This window comes from Pseudogymnoascus destructans (genome assembly GCF_001641265.1).
Source record: "Pseudogymnoascus destructans isolate 20631-21 unplaced genomic scaffold scaffold_7, whole genome shotgun sequence".
NCBI lineage: Eukaryota > Fungi > Ascomycota > Leotiomycetes > Thelebolales > Thelebolaceae > Pseudogymnoascus > Pseudogymnoascus destructans.
The window spans coordinates 1,299,165-1,314,576 of NW_020167526.1; the positions used below are offsets into that span (position 1 = coordinate 1,299,165).

The 15,412-nt window shown below is 45.3% G+C and overlaps 3 protein-coding genes across 3 annotated transcripts; 2 read left to right on the top strand and 1 right to left on the bottom strand.

Annotated features, from left to right (window-relative positions):
- Nucleotides 1-4,433: 4,433 nt before the first annotated feature.
- VC83_03106 (uncharacterized protein) lies at nucleotides 4,434-5,750 on the top strand (the record flags this gene model as incomplete). Its single annotated transcript, XM_024466755.1, has 2 exons — nucleotides 4,434-4,608; nucleotides 5,551-5,750. 2 exons carry the CDS (start codon nucleotides 4,434-4,436, stop codon nucleotides 5,748-5,750), a joined length of 375 nt encoding a protein of 124 aa, XP_024325317.1.
- A 190-nt stretch (nucleotides 5,751-5,940) lies between these two features.
- Nucleotides 5,941-6,477, top strand: VC83_03107 (uncharacterized protein; the record flags this gene model as incomplete). Its single annotated transcript, XM_024466756.1, has 1 exon — nucleotides 5,941-6,477. One exon carries the CDS (start codon nucleotides 5,941-5,943, stop codon nucleotides 6,475-6,477), a length of 537 nt encoding a protein of 178 aa, XP_024325188.1.
- A 122-nt stretch (nucleotides 6,478-6,599) lies between these two features.
- On the bottom strand, nucleotides 6,600-8,993 carry VC83_03108 (uncharacterized protein; the record flags this gene model as incomplete). The annotated part of the gene is made up of 2 exons (XM_024466757.1): nucleotides 6,600-6,879; nucleotides 8,701-8,993. The coding sequence occupies 2 exons, from the start codon at nucleotides 8,991-8,993 to the stop codon at nucleotides 6,600-6,602; spliced, it is 573 nt and encodes a 190-aa protein (XP_024325196.1).
- Nucleotides 8,994-15,412: the final 6,419 nt, after the last annotated feature.

Genomic DNA, 15,412 nt, shown 5'->3' on the forward strand with positions numbered 1-15,412 from the left:
CCTCGGAAACGGCAGTAGAAGGGCTGTGCAAGAGAGTCCCTTTGACCTCTGCCTCCCTACACTCCTTCTCCTCTGCTTCATCCAATTCGTCCAAAGATTTCAGACCACGACGCAGCATCTCAACACCGCGGGTTTTGAGAGCCTTCTGCTGTTTGCGAAGACGCATGCGACGGGCATATGCTTCTTGAGCGCAGAGGTGAGCCTCTCGCTCCTGAGATGCCGCCGCTTCCTCTTCTACCTCAAGACGCTCTTCTTCTTTTCGAAGCTTCTCCCAATCAGTTGGAGAAGGGGCGCAAGCGTTGCATTTGGAATTGCGACGAGTACATTCACTACAACGATGACTACCAGCAACAACGATACAGAATCGATTGTTGTGAAGACAGCTGGAACATGGCGACATTAGGTTGCCGTTCTTTTCAATATGGTCTGCAAGAAGATGACGTTCTTTGATTTTTATGTGTCTACTCGAAGACATGGTAAGCAGCGCAACCTGCTCGACAATTAAGGGCATCACCCTACTTAAGTAAGCGATTCCTTAATTAGCAAGACCTAAGGGACTAGGCCTTTTGGAGGAGGACCTAGTGTTACGGCTACGGTAACGTGACGTCATGGTTACAGGACCAGGGCCTAGTAACGTGACGTGTGAGTCACAGTGGGAAGCGGGGTAGGCTGCCATGTGACAGGGCTAATGGATAGTTGCAGAAACTAGTGGATATTGGATAGTTGAGCTATCCACGAACTATCCTGAATATCTAGCTATCCGCCAACTATCCAGATTACCCATGAGGCACGATGCCACTATATAAGTAGATAGTATTTCCTTAGATAGGAGCTTCGTGCTCAACTCAATATAGTATTCTTTACAATACTGTATCGATGCTTCGAAGAATGGAGACCAGAAGTTGAGGGCACAGCAATGCCAGTACAAGCTTTGTCAGACCACAAGAGTCTTGAATATTTTATGAGCACAAAAAAGCTTACTAGGCGGCAAGCTCGATGGGCAGAATTCCTCTCTTGATACAATTTCCAAATCATATATCGACCTGGCAAGCAGAACGGAAAAGCAGATGCGTTAACTCGAAGACCAGGAGATAGACCAGAAGGGAATGAAGAAGATGACCATCAAAAACAACCTTCAAACCCTATTACCCCTTGAGAGACTCCATCCAGATCTTGCACAGCAGCTAGAACTCAAAAGTCAAGGGCAGGCACAAGATGCTCAACTTGCACCAATCCTACCACAAGATCAAAGCATCCATGACCAGATTCAAGCTGTGCAGCTCCAGGATGAATTATGCAAGGATACAATCTGAAGACTACAGAACAATGAGCGAGATAGCCCAAATATAGCCTTAGCACATTGCGAAGAGAGAAATGGACTCCTACTCTACCAAAATCGAGTTTGGATCCCAGAAGACGTCCGAGTTAAACTCCTTCATGAGGTTCACGACCAGCCAGCAATGGGACACCCTGGAATTGGGAAGCTGATTCGAACCATTAAGAGACAGTACTACTGGCCCCGGATGGACAAGACTATCACTCAATATGTGAGGAATTGCCATACCTGCAAGAGATCAAAACCAACCCGGGACGCATACAATGGACTCCTACAACCAATCCCAATTGGAAGCCAACCATGGAAGGACATATCACTCGATTTTATTACAGGATTACCATTATGTGAAGGAAACAATTCTATCCTTGTAGTAGCATGCCGACTTACAAAAAAGCGCCATTTTATCCCATGCTTTGCAGGTAAAGAAGGCACTACAGCAGAAGCTACAGCGAGGTTACTACTCCAGCATGTATGGAAACACCATGGTTTACCAAATTCCATCATCTCAGACAGAGGGCCCCAGTTTGTAGCTGCAGTGTGGAAAATCCTCTGCAAAGTTTGGAAAGTTACAATCAAATTGTCTACAGCCTTCCACCCAGAAACGGACGGGCAAACTGAAAGGTTTAATGCAGAACTCGAGCGATATTTACGGGCTCATGTCAACTATCTCCAAGACAACTGGGTTGAATATCTTTGCATGGCTGAATTCGCAGCAAATGCCCTTCCATCAGACTCAACAAAAGTTAGCCCATTTTTTGCAAACAAGGGTTTCGAGCCAAGAATGAGCTTTGATATAGAGGATAGCACGTTCGAAACTGCCCTTCAAGAACATAAGGACATAGCTCAAAACATGAAAGATATTTGGGAATTCCTACAAGACCAGATCGCCCTCTCACAAACCCGAATGGAGCACTTTGCAAATCAAAACAGGAAGCCAGCACCAAGATATAAGATAGGAGACCGAGTCTGGCTTTCTACTCGGAATATCAAAACCCAACGACCCTCAAAGAAACTTGACCATAAGCAAGTTGGTCCATTTCAAATCCTTGAGCGAATTGGGAATGTTGCATACCGACTCCAGCTACCACCAAGCATGAAGATACACCCTGTGTTTCATAGCAACCTCTTACGACTTGACTCAGATGATGCTTTACAAGGCCAGCACCATGAACCACCCCTGCCAATCATTATATAAGATGAACTTGAATGGGAAGTTGAAGAAATCCTAGATTCTAAACTCCTACGGAAGAAGCTGTTCTATATGGCAGCTTGGAAGAACCACCCACTAGACAACACTTGGTATCCTGCTACAAACTTCAACAATGCACCTGAACTCACACAAGCTTTCCACTGAAAATACCCGCAGAAGCCATGATGATCTTACTCTTGATCAGGAGATCAATCTTACTAGGGGGGGGGGTAGTGTTACGATTACAGCTCACAGCTTGTCACAGCTTGTTACGGTTGTTACGGTTGTTACGGTTATTACAGTTATTACAGTTGTTACGGTTGTTACGGTTATTACAGTTATTACAGTTGTTACGGTTGTTACGGTTATTACAATTATTACAGTTGTTATGGGGATTACGGGTGTAGCCTTAGCCACAAGGTTACAACCGCTAAGCAGACAACTGTATGTTATGAGGAATAGCCTCACCTTCCTTCCTTCTTCTTCTTCTTCTTCTCTCTTTAGATCCAATCTAGATTACTTTTCCTGGACTGGCATCATGACCTCTATGACCACCGTAACAAACACCACCACAGCGATGGTGTGCAGGTAGCGAGCGGGTAGCGAGCGCGGTCATACTGTGGATAGAATGGGCTGGGAAAGAGGGATAGGCAGAGACTTGGATTTAGGAGGACTTAGCAGGGGCGTTATACTGACGGCATCAACACTGCACAGCGTAAGGGGCGTGTTGGAACTACGTTCCTAGATGTACGCTGCACAGTGTAGCTTGTATACTGGCAATATGTATATATAGGGCTTCGCACCCATAGTTTACTCAATCAAGTCGTCAAACTCCAATTATGTGTTCAACAATTCTGTACCCCAAACTGTCTGATGGGTATCATAAATGAGGGAGAACTCAATCAGCAGTGTCCGAACGTTAAAGAACATGGAAAGAGTCGCCATCAGCTCAACCATGTTACACTCATGCGACATGTTACGCGACCAGCTTACTACTGTGAAGAAATGAAGATTCATGGAGCCAGAGGAGCATTATTCAAGGTCAAGTTACCTGCATTTGACTACACCATCGCTGCAAAAGGCACAGGAGTAGAGTGTGCCAGAGATCTTATATGAATCAAAAATGTACCATCGCCTCCTTCCACTACAAGGGGAAGTGCCTGTCTGTGAATCTAGGGGATATGAAAGTAGACAGCCTATTATACTACGCAGGTGCTGTCCGTATTGTCCGTATGATATTTCTAAGCTTTGGAGGTTTTCTGTTACGATAGCCAATCTCACGAGCTATCGCCGACGACGCTATCTGTGGTCTACATGCTATAAACAGGGTGCGGTACTCGGAAGTCCATCACCAAATTGGAAACGGAGCTGGTCTTATGAGGAAGGGAAGCAGTATAGAAAGGACAGCAAGAGGACACCTTCATCAGAGATACGTCAAGCTAAGACGGAGCTAGCGAGATTGGTGGGCAAAGGGGGTAGTTTGATATAGCATAAGCCACACATCTCTCATCACGATATTTCAAGTCGACCCTTGGCCATGGCGACAACGGAGATAAAAAAGAGACATCGGGAAGTGGAGACGTGGGAAGCGACATGGAACTTTCTGTAAATATAGCTGCCATGGGAAGGATCATAGAGAGCGGATTGAGCTATTCGGGAAGAATTAAAGGGGCTTCTCAGTATACAAATGGAGTACGAATGTAGAATATCTTCCGAATTATCCCACCTCAACTTCACGAATAGCCATGGAAAGCAGCACGTCTTCAGTCAGCCTACAGTATGTATTGCCCTAGAGGTACCTACACTGAAAGCTGATAGAATGACCGGGCCTTTTAATAGTCAACTTGCCAGCAGGATTAGAAGTCCCAGTTGAAGGTCCCGTTTCTTAGGCACTACTTGATTTTCGCCATGTCTGTATCAGCGCTGGGAACAGCACATTTGCAGCAGACTAAGCTCAGCACAAAGGCTGTGGAACCAATCGCAGACTGGCTTTCAACGTTGCCGTTTACTCCAGCGGAAGTGGAGTTTGACACCTTAAACCATCCGCAGTTGAAGGCCAAGATGACTCCTCTCCTCACTGAAGGTACACCGCACAATACACACTGAGTTATAGAGGAATAATAGGTATGTTAATATCTATGAAAAACGCGTGTCCTCCTGGTTACCATTTATTTATTATTTATTAATAGCACACCCCATTTCACGATATCCATAGCAAACCCACGTTTTGTGAGAGGGTGTGTGCATGATATTAATAAAGAGCAGACATATAGCAACTTGGAGAACGTGCGTTTTCATGGGTATTGTGATTTATAATGATGTGATACGCTGATTGCAACTTCAAAATACGTAGACAGCCTTACCCCGCCCTATATGCTATATCCCCACTCCATGTCATGGCTTACTGTCTTACAACAATATCATCGCAGACACGAGGGTTTCGTTTCGTGGTGCTTACTGAGAAAGACGGAGCAGATTTCTACCCCTCATTCTTCATGTACGAAGGTGTAAACAAAATATCCTCATGTCATTCTACAAACCACAAAATACCGAGGATTCTCAAGTTTTGAAGTTGTCATGCATAGCATATATATGTATGTTAAAGACACGGCACGGCATGACTTTAACGTGCTTGGATACCCCTCATTTCCTCAATGAAGCAGGTGTTAATCTATATTCCCATCCTCAACATCCCTCTATTGGTTAAACCCTGAGGGTTGGTCATCATTAGCACGGCTCGCACGAGGGGGAAAGGGGAAGGCGGCCAAGGCCACCAATCGCTTAGGGCCAATGCATGTTTACCCCATGGGGAAATGCCGCCCGCATGGCCCGCACGGGAATAGATCACCGGGATTCCAGCCCCGCAATTACAGGGGTGTGATCACTATTATGCTTATTGTAATGGGGACACCATGATCCACGCTGCATTGACAGTGACAAGTGACAATCTCTTGTGCCGTCTTCCAAACGAGTCAGAAAATAATGACAAGCCTCAGACAAGATCTACGTTCTCGACTGACTTCAGACGGCTTCATCGACAGAGGCCTTTGGTGGTACTGGGGCGGAGGAGGCGAGACTGACAATCCGGTGAGGGGTTCATCCATCTACGCGCTCGACGACATCTTGGACTGTAGCGGCGGCGCCAAAATAAATATGCAGCGACAATATCTCGGAGCAGTAGCGGACGGGATTCATGCCCAATGCGTCTTACCAGCCAGGGCGTAGGCGACATGCTGAGCACATGTTTGCTGAAGACGAAGTTTATTATGCAACAACACGACGAGCACATGAAGATGAGGCCTCGGCATTAATAACTATTTAATGGAGTCGATAATCCTCTGTATTAATCTCCATCAACCAGCATCACTCTCAATCATCATCAACTACCACAATCAACAACCCACCACCAACCAACATGAAGTTCTCCACCCCCCTCTTCGTCCTGGGCTTCGCCCTCACCGCCACCGCCTCCCCCCTCGAGGTCCGTGATCTCACTACCTTCAAGACCATCATCGCCAACATCCAAGCCGACGCCGACGCCCTCGACGTAGCCGTCAAGGCCTACACCAGCGGTGGCGGAGCCAGCGTCCAAGCCGCCTCCGACAAGCTCGTCGCCACCATCAACGCCAGCGTCACCGCCGCCAACGCCCAGCCCGTCCTCAGCGACGTTGACGCCCTCGGTCTCATCAGCTCCGTCAACACCGCCAACGACCACGTCACCATCGTCGTCAACGACACGATCGCCAAGAAGAACGCCTTTGTGGCGAACTGCCTTGGCCCAGCTGTCCTCGCGGATTTCCAGGCCCAGCTGACGGGTGCGAAGGCGCTGGCTACGGTTGTTACTGCTAAGGTGTCGACTCTTCTGAAGCCGGTTGCTGCGCAGCTTGCGGGCAAGATCACGGCGAACATCCAGCGTGGTTTTGATGCTTACACCGGTGTTGCTGGGTGTTAGATAAATAAAAATGAGATGGGGGGATGGTTTAAATAGAGTAGATATCTATCAACTACATGTTTACTCTTCGGACGGATGTGTTTTGCTTGGTGACTTGTGATGTGGGGTATAACTATTCATATTTAGTCCCCGGCAGATGGATCACTGTCACATACGACCATAGACTCAAGAGAATTGGGCATCCCGTCCGCTCTGCCACACACAAGCTTGCGTATCCTCTGGATAATAGTCTCAATCGTGCCAATAGGCATAGCGGTCTTGCCCTGGTCGCAGTATCGGTGTCCAGGAAAGACGGATTCGTCCGTAGGGATGAACACAACCTCTTTATGATTCAAATTTGCATTCCATTCGTCAGCTAGGCTCGAAATCTTTGCATTAATATTGACAGATAGTTGGTTAAACCTGTTCCGGAGTGGCTGCGTTAGGTACTCTCCATAGTAATACCAGCCTAACATTCCAACCCAAAATCGGTCTTTGTCGCAAGTTTGGTCAGAAATTTGGAGAAACTGAGGATATCCTGTTTGATAGATAACGAATTGAGGCCGTGTTGCCTTCTCGAATGGCAGTCCGAACAGAAAATAGAAGGTTACGAATCTTAACGTCCTTTAGGAGTGCCTCGGCGCAGATAGTTGAGTGGCGCAATCAGGATCTTTTGTATAGCCAACAATACATGTCTCGACAATAGGACCAAAGTTGAAATCGTTCCCGATAATAGATAATGTCGCCAAATCCGAGTCCTGAGGATACCATTTTTCGAGTTGGGCGGCAGGTTTGAACATATCGTTGACAACATCGCCGCTGCAGGGAAGAGGTTGGAAGTTAATTCCGTGGTTGGCAAGGAGCCTAAAGTTCGAGTTTAAGAACCATGGGTAACCTCCTGTTCTCCGCAGGCATTTGTCCGTATCAGGATTGTCTGCCACCTGCACCGATACCTGCGGCGTACGAATCCCCGAATGCAACCCAGCCGTTCCTTACAGGTGGTGGATTTGCTGTCACGTCGATAGAATATGAACTGTCGAGATATGCTGCGATGACACTCGACCATGGATATTGGCTGCCTTGTAAGTTAGAAGTGGCCATGATGATTTCGTTGTGCTCGTTGCTAATTGCTGGACCGGGAGCGAAAAACCACACCGCAAGCTCAGTCTTTAAAAAAACTATAGGTCTAGGGATAGGAGAGGCGCTTATATTCTCGCCCAGTGCTATGATAGACGCAGACGTGGCAATAGGTGGTCCCTCGGAATATGTTAGGCTCGGCATGGGGTTTTTAAGAGTCAGGGTCAGAACAAGGCTGACGACTGATGGCAAGAGCGTCCTGGCTGTATAGACGGTAATGATGCGAGACTAGCAATATCATTTAATGCTGCAGAACTATCAAAGCAAAGATAAAAACGCACAAGAACAAAGCTTCCAAATTAACACAAAAGCCTTCAGCCAGTTATGGAGATGCAACAAACTGGTAATCTTGAACTATGGACGAATCACGAGTAGCCCTATAGAAGCTGTGGAACAATATCCGTAGGATCCGTGGCAGTAGGTAGAGAATATAAACTGAAAATATAGTCATGAAGCAGTAGGGCCCAAAGTGATAATTTTGTAATGCATATTCTTATAATTGAAGCTATTCTAACTACTATATATATTGTAAGGATGCCTCCTTACCTAGATACTCGAAGAACCTGCCTCAGAGCTGTTACAGTCACTACAAGCATGAAATCTGACTCGGTGTGGTTTCGAACCAGTAGAGGAGCACATAGCGAGTTACAGCATGGGGGACGGTAAGGGTGTAGGGTTCAGGGTCGATGCCGACCTGTTGCGGTGGAAGGTTCAGGGCTAGGGTTGGGATAACCAAGTCGGGCCCATTTCGGGTACTTAAGGAAACAGACTCAACGGGGTTCCCCCTTCATCTTTTTTGTATCCTTCATAGTAGACCTATAGGATAGCATCCGTTTAGCCTCCGACTCGCACTCTCATATGCTATTACTGTGAGCTTGGTGCCCTGTGTCCTTACATATATATACTGTTACGGGCTCTATTTCTGTGCCTGTTCGCGGCTCGGATCCTGAAACCCTCCTGGTTTCCCTAGAGCTTCAGAATCGAAGCTTTAGAACCAGAAGATCCAGTATCCAGAGGATCATGAAGCTGGCTGACACAGCTTCGGTATCAGGGCCCTGATCCCTGCTTCCGGGCCGAGAATTCAACAGAAGCGAATAACGATATTACCATGGCCCTAAATGCCTGTTCATCCCTTTGCCATCGTACCCCGATGTTTGCGACATAGCAATTCTGTCCTTCGTAGCAATTTCCACCCTCTTTGCCCAAGACTGCAAAATCCTGCTGGAGTAAAGTTGCCACAGCTTTGGCATCAACTTCACATCTTGCGTACAGTACAATGCCATCTCCTCTTGTAGCGGTCTCTTGTTAAACACCTCGTATGAACCGCCGAGCTCAGGGGCGAATAGCCGCTTGCCCTTGCTTTTCTCTGCTACCCATTGTCGTTTCTCAGATGCTGCCATACAGCTTGAGAGGCCTTTAAGACAATGTCTAGAGTACATCCGAGTTGCTAATTATGAAAGTCTTCTTTGATGTACGGAATGACTCAGATGCGCTGTTCAGCCACTTTGGCATCAAGTTAGCATGTATTCAGGATAGTATTTGACTAGTATCACCCGCTGTAGTGAAGGTATCACCTTTGAGTATGTGGACGTCAACCAGATAAGTCTTGTCACATGGCGGGATGAGGATTTGAAGAATTGAGACAGAGCCCAGTCTACAAAGATTTACCCCTTCAATGTCGATATAAATAGAAGGAGGGCTTTCTGGAAGGCCAAGGAGAGAGTCAACGAGGTGAGAAACAGCCTAAGTTAAGCTTAGTGATAGGAAATTCAAAAAGTTCGAAAGGTCCATAGCGTCTGATATATGACCAGCTTGTTGTACTCGAGTATATAAGTCATTTAGAACAGGAAGTGGGTGTATAGGAAGCTGTATTGAGCATAAAAGAATTGTGCTTTTTCGAAAGCAATTGTAGATAGTCATATTTTTAACGTCAGTGAATTGCAAAGCGTATTGTCATTGTTTTGATTGGATCCAGGTTGTTGCTAAAAGATTTGAGCATGAACTGGAGCCATTGCCGATGATAATAGCCTTTTAAAGAGGCTATAATACTTGATCAAGAGGTTGATATCGACTGGTCACATTTGGAGGTGTTACAATGGTCACGGAGGTCAAGAAGCCAGTCCGGAGAATAATAAGCTAGATTGAATCTAAGGAGAGAAGAAGAAGAAGAAGGAAGAGGAAGGAAGGTGAGGCTATTCCTCGTAATATACAGTTGTCCGCTTAGCGGTTGTAGCCTTGGTGGCTAAGGCTGCACCTGTAACAACTGTAACAACCATAACAACCATAACAACCATAACAACCATAACAACCATAACAACCATAACAACCATAACAACCATAACAACCATAACAACCATAACAACCATAACAACCATAACAACCATAACAAGCTGTAAGCTATATCGTAACAGGAGGAAGCCAGATAATTCATATGTTTGGAGGAGGAGGCGTCGATGATATGGGCTGAGAAGTTATCCATTGTAAGCAGTATAGAATGTGACATACCAATATGAGTATAGAAAGCATTTAGTCAATCTGCCATAACAAATTGATTCATCCAAGCCTTCTTATTCCACCTCCAAACCCCACCCATTGCCCCTACATCAACGTGTTGTAAAGCTAAAGGCTTTTTAGCCTTTCCAATAAACCAAAGAGGAAATCGATCTGTTCCAGCAGCATTAACACAAATGGCTACTGATATGCGTGCTTTGTCCTTCTTCTGTCCTGGAATTGATTGTGTTGTAAAGCCCTTTGAAGGGCTCATCCTCCAGTAAAGCCCAGTCTCATCCATGTTGTAAATATTGTCCTCTAAAAACCCCCCCGCAATAGTTTGTATAGCCTTCATTTGTTCTTCTGCAGTGACACCAATAGATCCAGCTTCACCATGTAGAGTTCGATATAATATATTATGCTGTTGTCGAAACTTTACGATCCATCCGTAGCTAAATTCTGGTGTAGGTAGTCCATGGTATTGTGGTAGCAGATAATCTTCACCTTTGATTGTAAGATTTCTGTAGTTGTAATGCCGCCACGCTCTTCAATAAGCCTCTGCCAGTCGTAAAGAGCAGCTTCTAATTCAGGCCAGGCGACAGCGCGGCGACGCTAAGCTTTAGAGCTGTTTGTTTCCAGAGTATTAGGAGTATCGTCAAGGTCCAAAAATCGAGAGCTAAGGGATTCTGAGACTGTAGATTGGCTAAGTCGATGATTGTATTGCTCAAGGAACCACTGTATAGTGGCCTTTTGTGTAGGTTTCGGATGGTGAGATCGATGCCAGGTTTAGAGGGCTTTTCGCTGTTCGAGAGTCATAGAATAGAGCTTTTTCGAAGGCCTTTTGAAGGTATTCTAAGAGTAGTCCAGTAATTAGTTTAAGTTGATAATGGGGAAAAGGGACTCAATATCGTGTGTATCATGATTTGTATGACGAATGGAAGGATCCAAAGAAAGTTATCGAGTTATCCAGAAAATCGACTAATCGTGTATCGACTTAACGAGATAATACTGTACTGTGCTTCAGCTCACAGCACTTTAAAGCTTGAGGTAACAAGGCTCGAGCTATAATTGCTGAAACCAGCCACCTGCTCCACTTTGTAATGGTGGGTGCACCAGATGTAGCCACCCAAGGAAGGGGTGATTTTACTAAGACAACACACTGTCTTAGGAAACAGAGCCAAAGGGTTGTAGCTTAGACTATTCCACAATGCAGCAATCAAATGTATGATGTAGTGGAGTGGTTTAGACAAGTTGTACAAATGTTGAGTCTGAGAACTCAGGGATAAGTCAGAGGTTAGTGCCTCACTGACTTTTCAGAAACAAGGAGTAACAAGATCAATGCTTGGAAGCTTGGAAAAGATGTGGAAGTATGTGATAGTCGATTTACTGTATTGTCTGCTTGCCCTTTCTTAAGGAAAGGGCAATCCTATTTATGCTAAAGGAGTGTAGTTCTCTCATTTTTGTAATGGTGGGTGCACCAGATGTGAGAATCTAGCCACCCAAGGAAGGGATGAATTTACTAAGACAACACACTGTCTTAGAAAACAGAGCCAAAGGGTCATAGCTTAGACTATTCCACAACGCAGCAATCAGGTGTGTGATGTAGTGAAGTGGTTCAGACAAGTTGCAACAAATGTTGAGTCTGGGAACTCAGGGGTAAGTCAGAGGTTAACACCTCACTGACTTTTCAAGGAGTAACAAGATCAATGCTTGGAAGCTTGGAAAAGACGTGGAAGTATGTGATAGTCGATTTACTGTATTGTCTGCTTGCCCTTTCTTAAGGAAAGGGCAATCCTATTTATGCTAAAGGAATGTAGTTCTCTCATTTTCCAAGACTTTCCATGACTTACCAGGCTTGGTAACTGTAGTCGACGTAAGAGAATCCCATAGAACCATCTCTTAGGTTCGTAGCCTATAGGAAGTAAAAGGAGGTCCAAGGTCAGAGTACCCCTATAGACAAATTATGTCATAGACAAATTATGTCACAGACAAATTATGTCATAACTTAACCAATCTTGTGGGTAACTAAAGAGCGATGACATGTAATGAATCATAGAGGTTCGTAGGAGCTTTTAGAGCTATTGTTCATGCTCCTAGGCCTCTAGTTGGTAGAGATATGTCATGTGGTAGTATGAGTGATGTCATGTAATGAATCATAGAGGGTTGTAGAGATATGCTATGTGGTAATATCGGCCCAGGAGCGATGACGTGTAATGAATCATAGATGGTTGTAGCAATCGTTGAGTAGTATTGCTCTTGTTGTTGGTGTGATAAGCCAAAATATGTATAGTGACTTGTAGGTTTGAGGAGGAGATTTCTAAGCTTGCTCTTGAGTTTGATAGCAAACTGAGTGCAACGTATGTCAGTATGACACACTTCATAAACCATCGTCTTTCTGTCACGTGTTCCAGACTTGTACCAACAGGAGCACTTTCACATCTATAGTGCCGGAGACGCAAGCGATTATTAGTTCAACTTGGTATCGAGTACAGTATAACCTTAGTGCGATATTCGATAGTCCAATATCCTCGGTAGTGCGATTTTGTTTCTGGAACCAATTCAAAAACAATACAAAATATGATAACGTGCATGTATAATGAAAGTGCCAAACAAGCGAAAGTGCCAAAATATCGCGACTACCCCATAAGAATTGCGATAAATCCACCACAACAATATAAATTAATTAAAACTACTCAGAGTCCTCTTCCTCAGACCTGTCTATTACAATCTGACAAGTGCGCGCATTGTGTCCAGTCTCACCACACTTGCCACAGCGACGTGCATGGGTTTCTTCCCTTGGCTTCTGACCACTACTTGCCCTTATTTCTTGCTCTACTTGCTGCACAACGTCCCTCTCGTCCTGTAGCTCCTGTGCTACCTGTTGACTAAGTGATCCTCCTTGCTGTAGTCGTGTTTTTTTAGCTCTCCGGCGCTTGCTTAGCACTTCATTTGCCTGTCGCAGGTTTTGGTTCTCTGCTTTTAACAATGCTAATTGATGCATTATTTGCGATGCACCCTTTGTAAACTGGTCAACAGCTGCATAGATTGAGGTTGGAGAGCTATTTTGATGATGCGCAATTCGGTTTTTAATGAAAGTAGACTGTGATACAGCTTCAGTTGGGTTATTTGGTGTCTGAGAAACCCATGGTTGAGCGGTGTTTGGGCGAGAGGTTGGAGGTGTTGGCGTCTTAAACCTAAGGTCAAGTGTAGATATTACACTCTTAGGGCTAAATGGAAGAAGCCCAGCACCTCGGAACCCTCCCTGAATATTGCTTTCTGTCATTGCAATGTTAAATGCAGCGTGGAAGGCAGGAAAGAAGTCATCCTTAGTAATGTGAATAATATGAGCCCGCATCATATCTTCAATTTGCCGACTGTAAGCTCTCTTTAATGGGCCAAAACAGCCAACATCAAGTGGTTGGAGTATATGGGAAGAGTGAGCAGGCATACAAAGCGTAATAATGTTGTGTTCTTTGCAGTACTCCTCAAACTTGTCTGAGTGGTGGCTCTCATGACCATCAAGGACTAACAAGCGATAACCACCAACACTCCGGGGCTTTGTGTGCTTCTCAAAATGCTGAATCCAATCCATACCTCTCTCGTTTGTAGTCCAGCCATTTGCAGTAACAGCAATTACCCAATCTGCTGGAAATCCGCTATTCTCATACCAAGATGCAAGGTGGTTTTTACCTGCCACAATGACAAATGGCGGCACTGCCCAACCTTGAGAACTAACGCCTTGGATTACTCTAACCCATTCCCGATTGCCAGGCTGCACCTTTTTTGCCTTTGCCCGCCCATCTGAGCTCGTTACTACCGTTGCGCTTGAGATGACGCCCATCATAAACCCAGTCTCATCAAAGTTGTAGATATCTGCATTGTTGATGCCATACTTTAGAATTGTGTTCCATACAAGCTCAAACCAGCCACGAATGACTTCTGGATCTTCGCACTTAGCCCTCTGGTAGTCGTATTTTCGCTGGAAGCGTGTCCGGAGCTCTACATGGCGCTTAACAAAGTTTGAAGCCCAACGTGACCCAACGCGTGGCGCGTCGCGTGTTGCAAGTAGTCGATTTGCCATATCTTCAACAATAGACAACTGAGGGGGGAACCCTTTAGCAGCTAAGTCAAGTATATACTGAACAAGAACTGATTCCTCTAGGTTACTTAATTTCTGTAAGTTGGCTTGGATATCGCGTCGGAAGGTACGCCTTGTAAATGGTGACGTAGTTTGCGGTGGTCTACGGAATAGATCCTAGCTGCAACTCGAAGGCGCAAATTTGGGTCGCTTTGCATAGCTTGGATAGCTAGCACTAATTTGCTTTCATCATTTTTATGGCGCATGTTTTGTTGTGGAGGAATTTAACATTTAGTTGGGGGGGTTGGTCACCGCATGATTTTGGCACTTTCGCTTGTTTGGCACTTTCGTTATACATGCACGTTATTCATGATATCTTTACAACATCATCAATTATTCTCTTATCGTATACTATTTCATCATTACAGCTATCAAATATGCCACGGACGGAAACAGCAGATACGGCTTGAACAGCGATGTGCTTTACAGGCTTGGGCACATAAACAACACCCACGACCTTTGCAAAAGGCGGGTATTGAGTGGTTCCAACAGCAGTATAACCATAAGATCAGCCAATCAAGTGTTTCTGAGTCTCTTTCATCACACTTTGACAGTGTTGATAATACTACAGACAGCAATCGAACACGCCTTCGCCTTGGGCAGTGGCCAGATCTTGAGAAGATCTTAATCCTTTGGCAGCACCACATTGAAGAGAAAGGAGGAGTAACTAGTGGAGAGCTTCTTTGACAGAAAGCCCAGCAGATCTGGCAGCAACTACCTCAATATGCCAATCATGTAAGGATGCCTCCGCCCTCAGTGACAGAAGGGATTGGAGTCGGGCAGGTTACGGTCACGTGGGGAGAGTTAGGGCAGGTTAGCCGAGTCGGACCCGTTTCGGGTACTTAAGGAAATTGACCCAATGGGGTTCCTCATCATCTTTTTTGTATCCTTCGTAGTAGACCTATAGGATAGCATCCGTTTAGCATCTGACTCGCACTCTCATATGCTATTACTGTGAGCTGGGTGCCCTGTGTCCTTACAAATCAAACTTGTCCCGAATTCAGTAACGGGTGGATGCAGAAATTCAAAAAAAGACATGACATCAAAGAGCACACACAACACGGCGAGGCAGGATCTGTTCCAGCAATAGCAGAAGAGGATATGAAGGCCCTACGAACATTGGCAGGGGAGTTTCAAGAGGAAGATATATACAATATGGATGAAACAGGATTATTTTGGAAGATGACACCA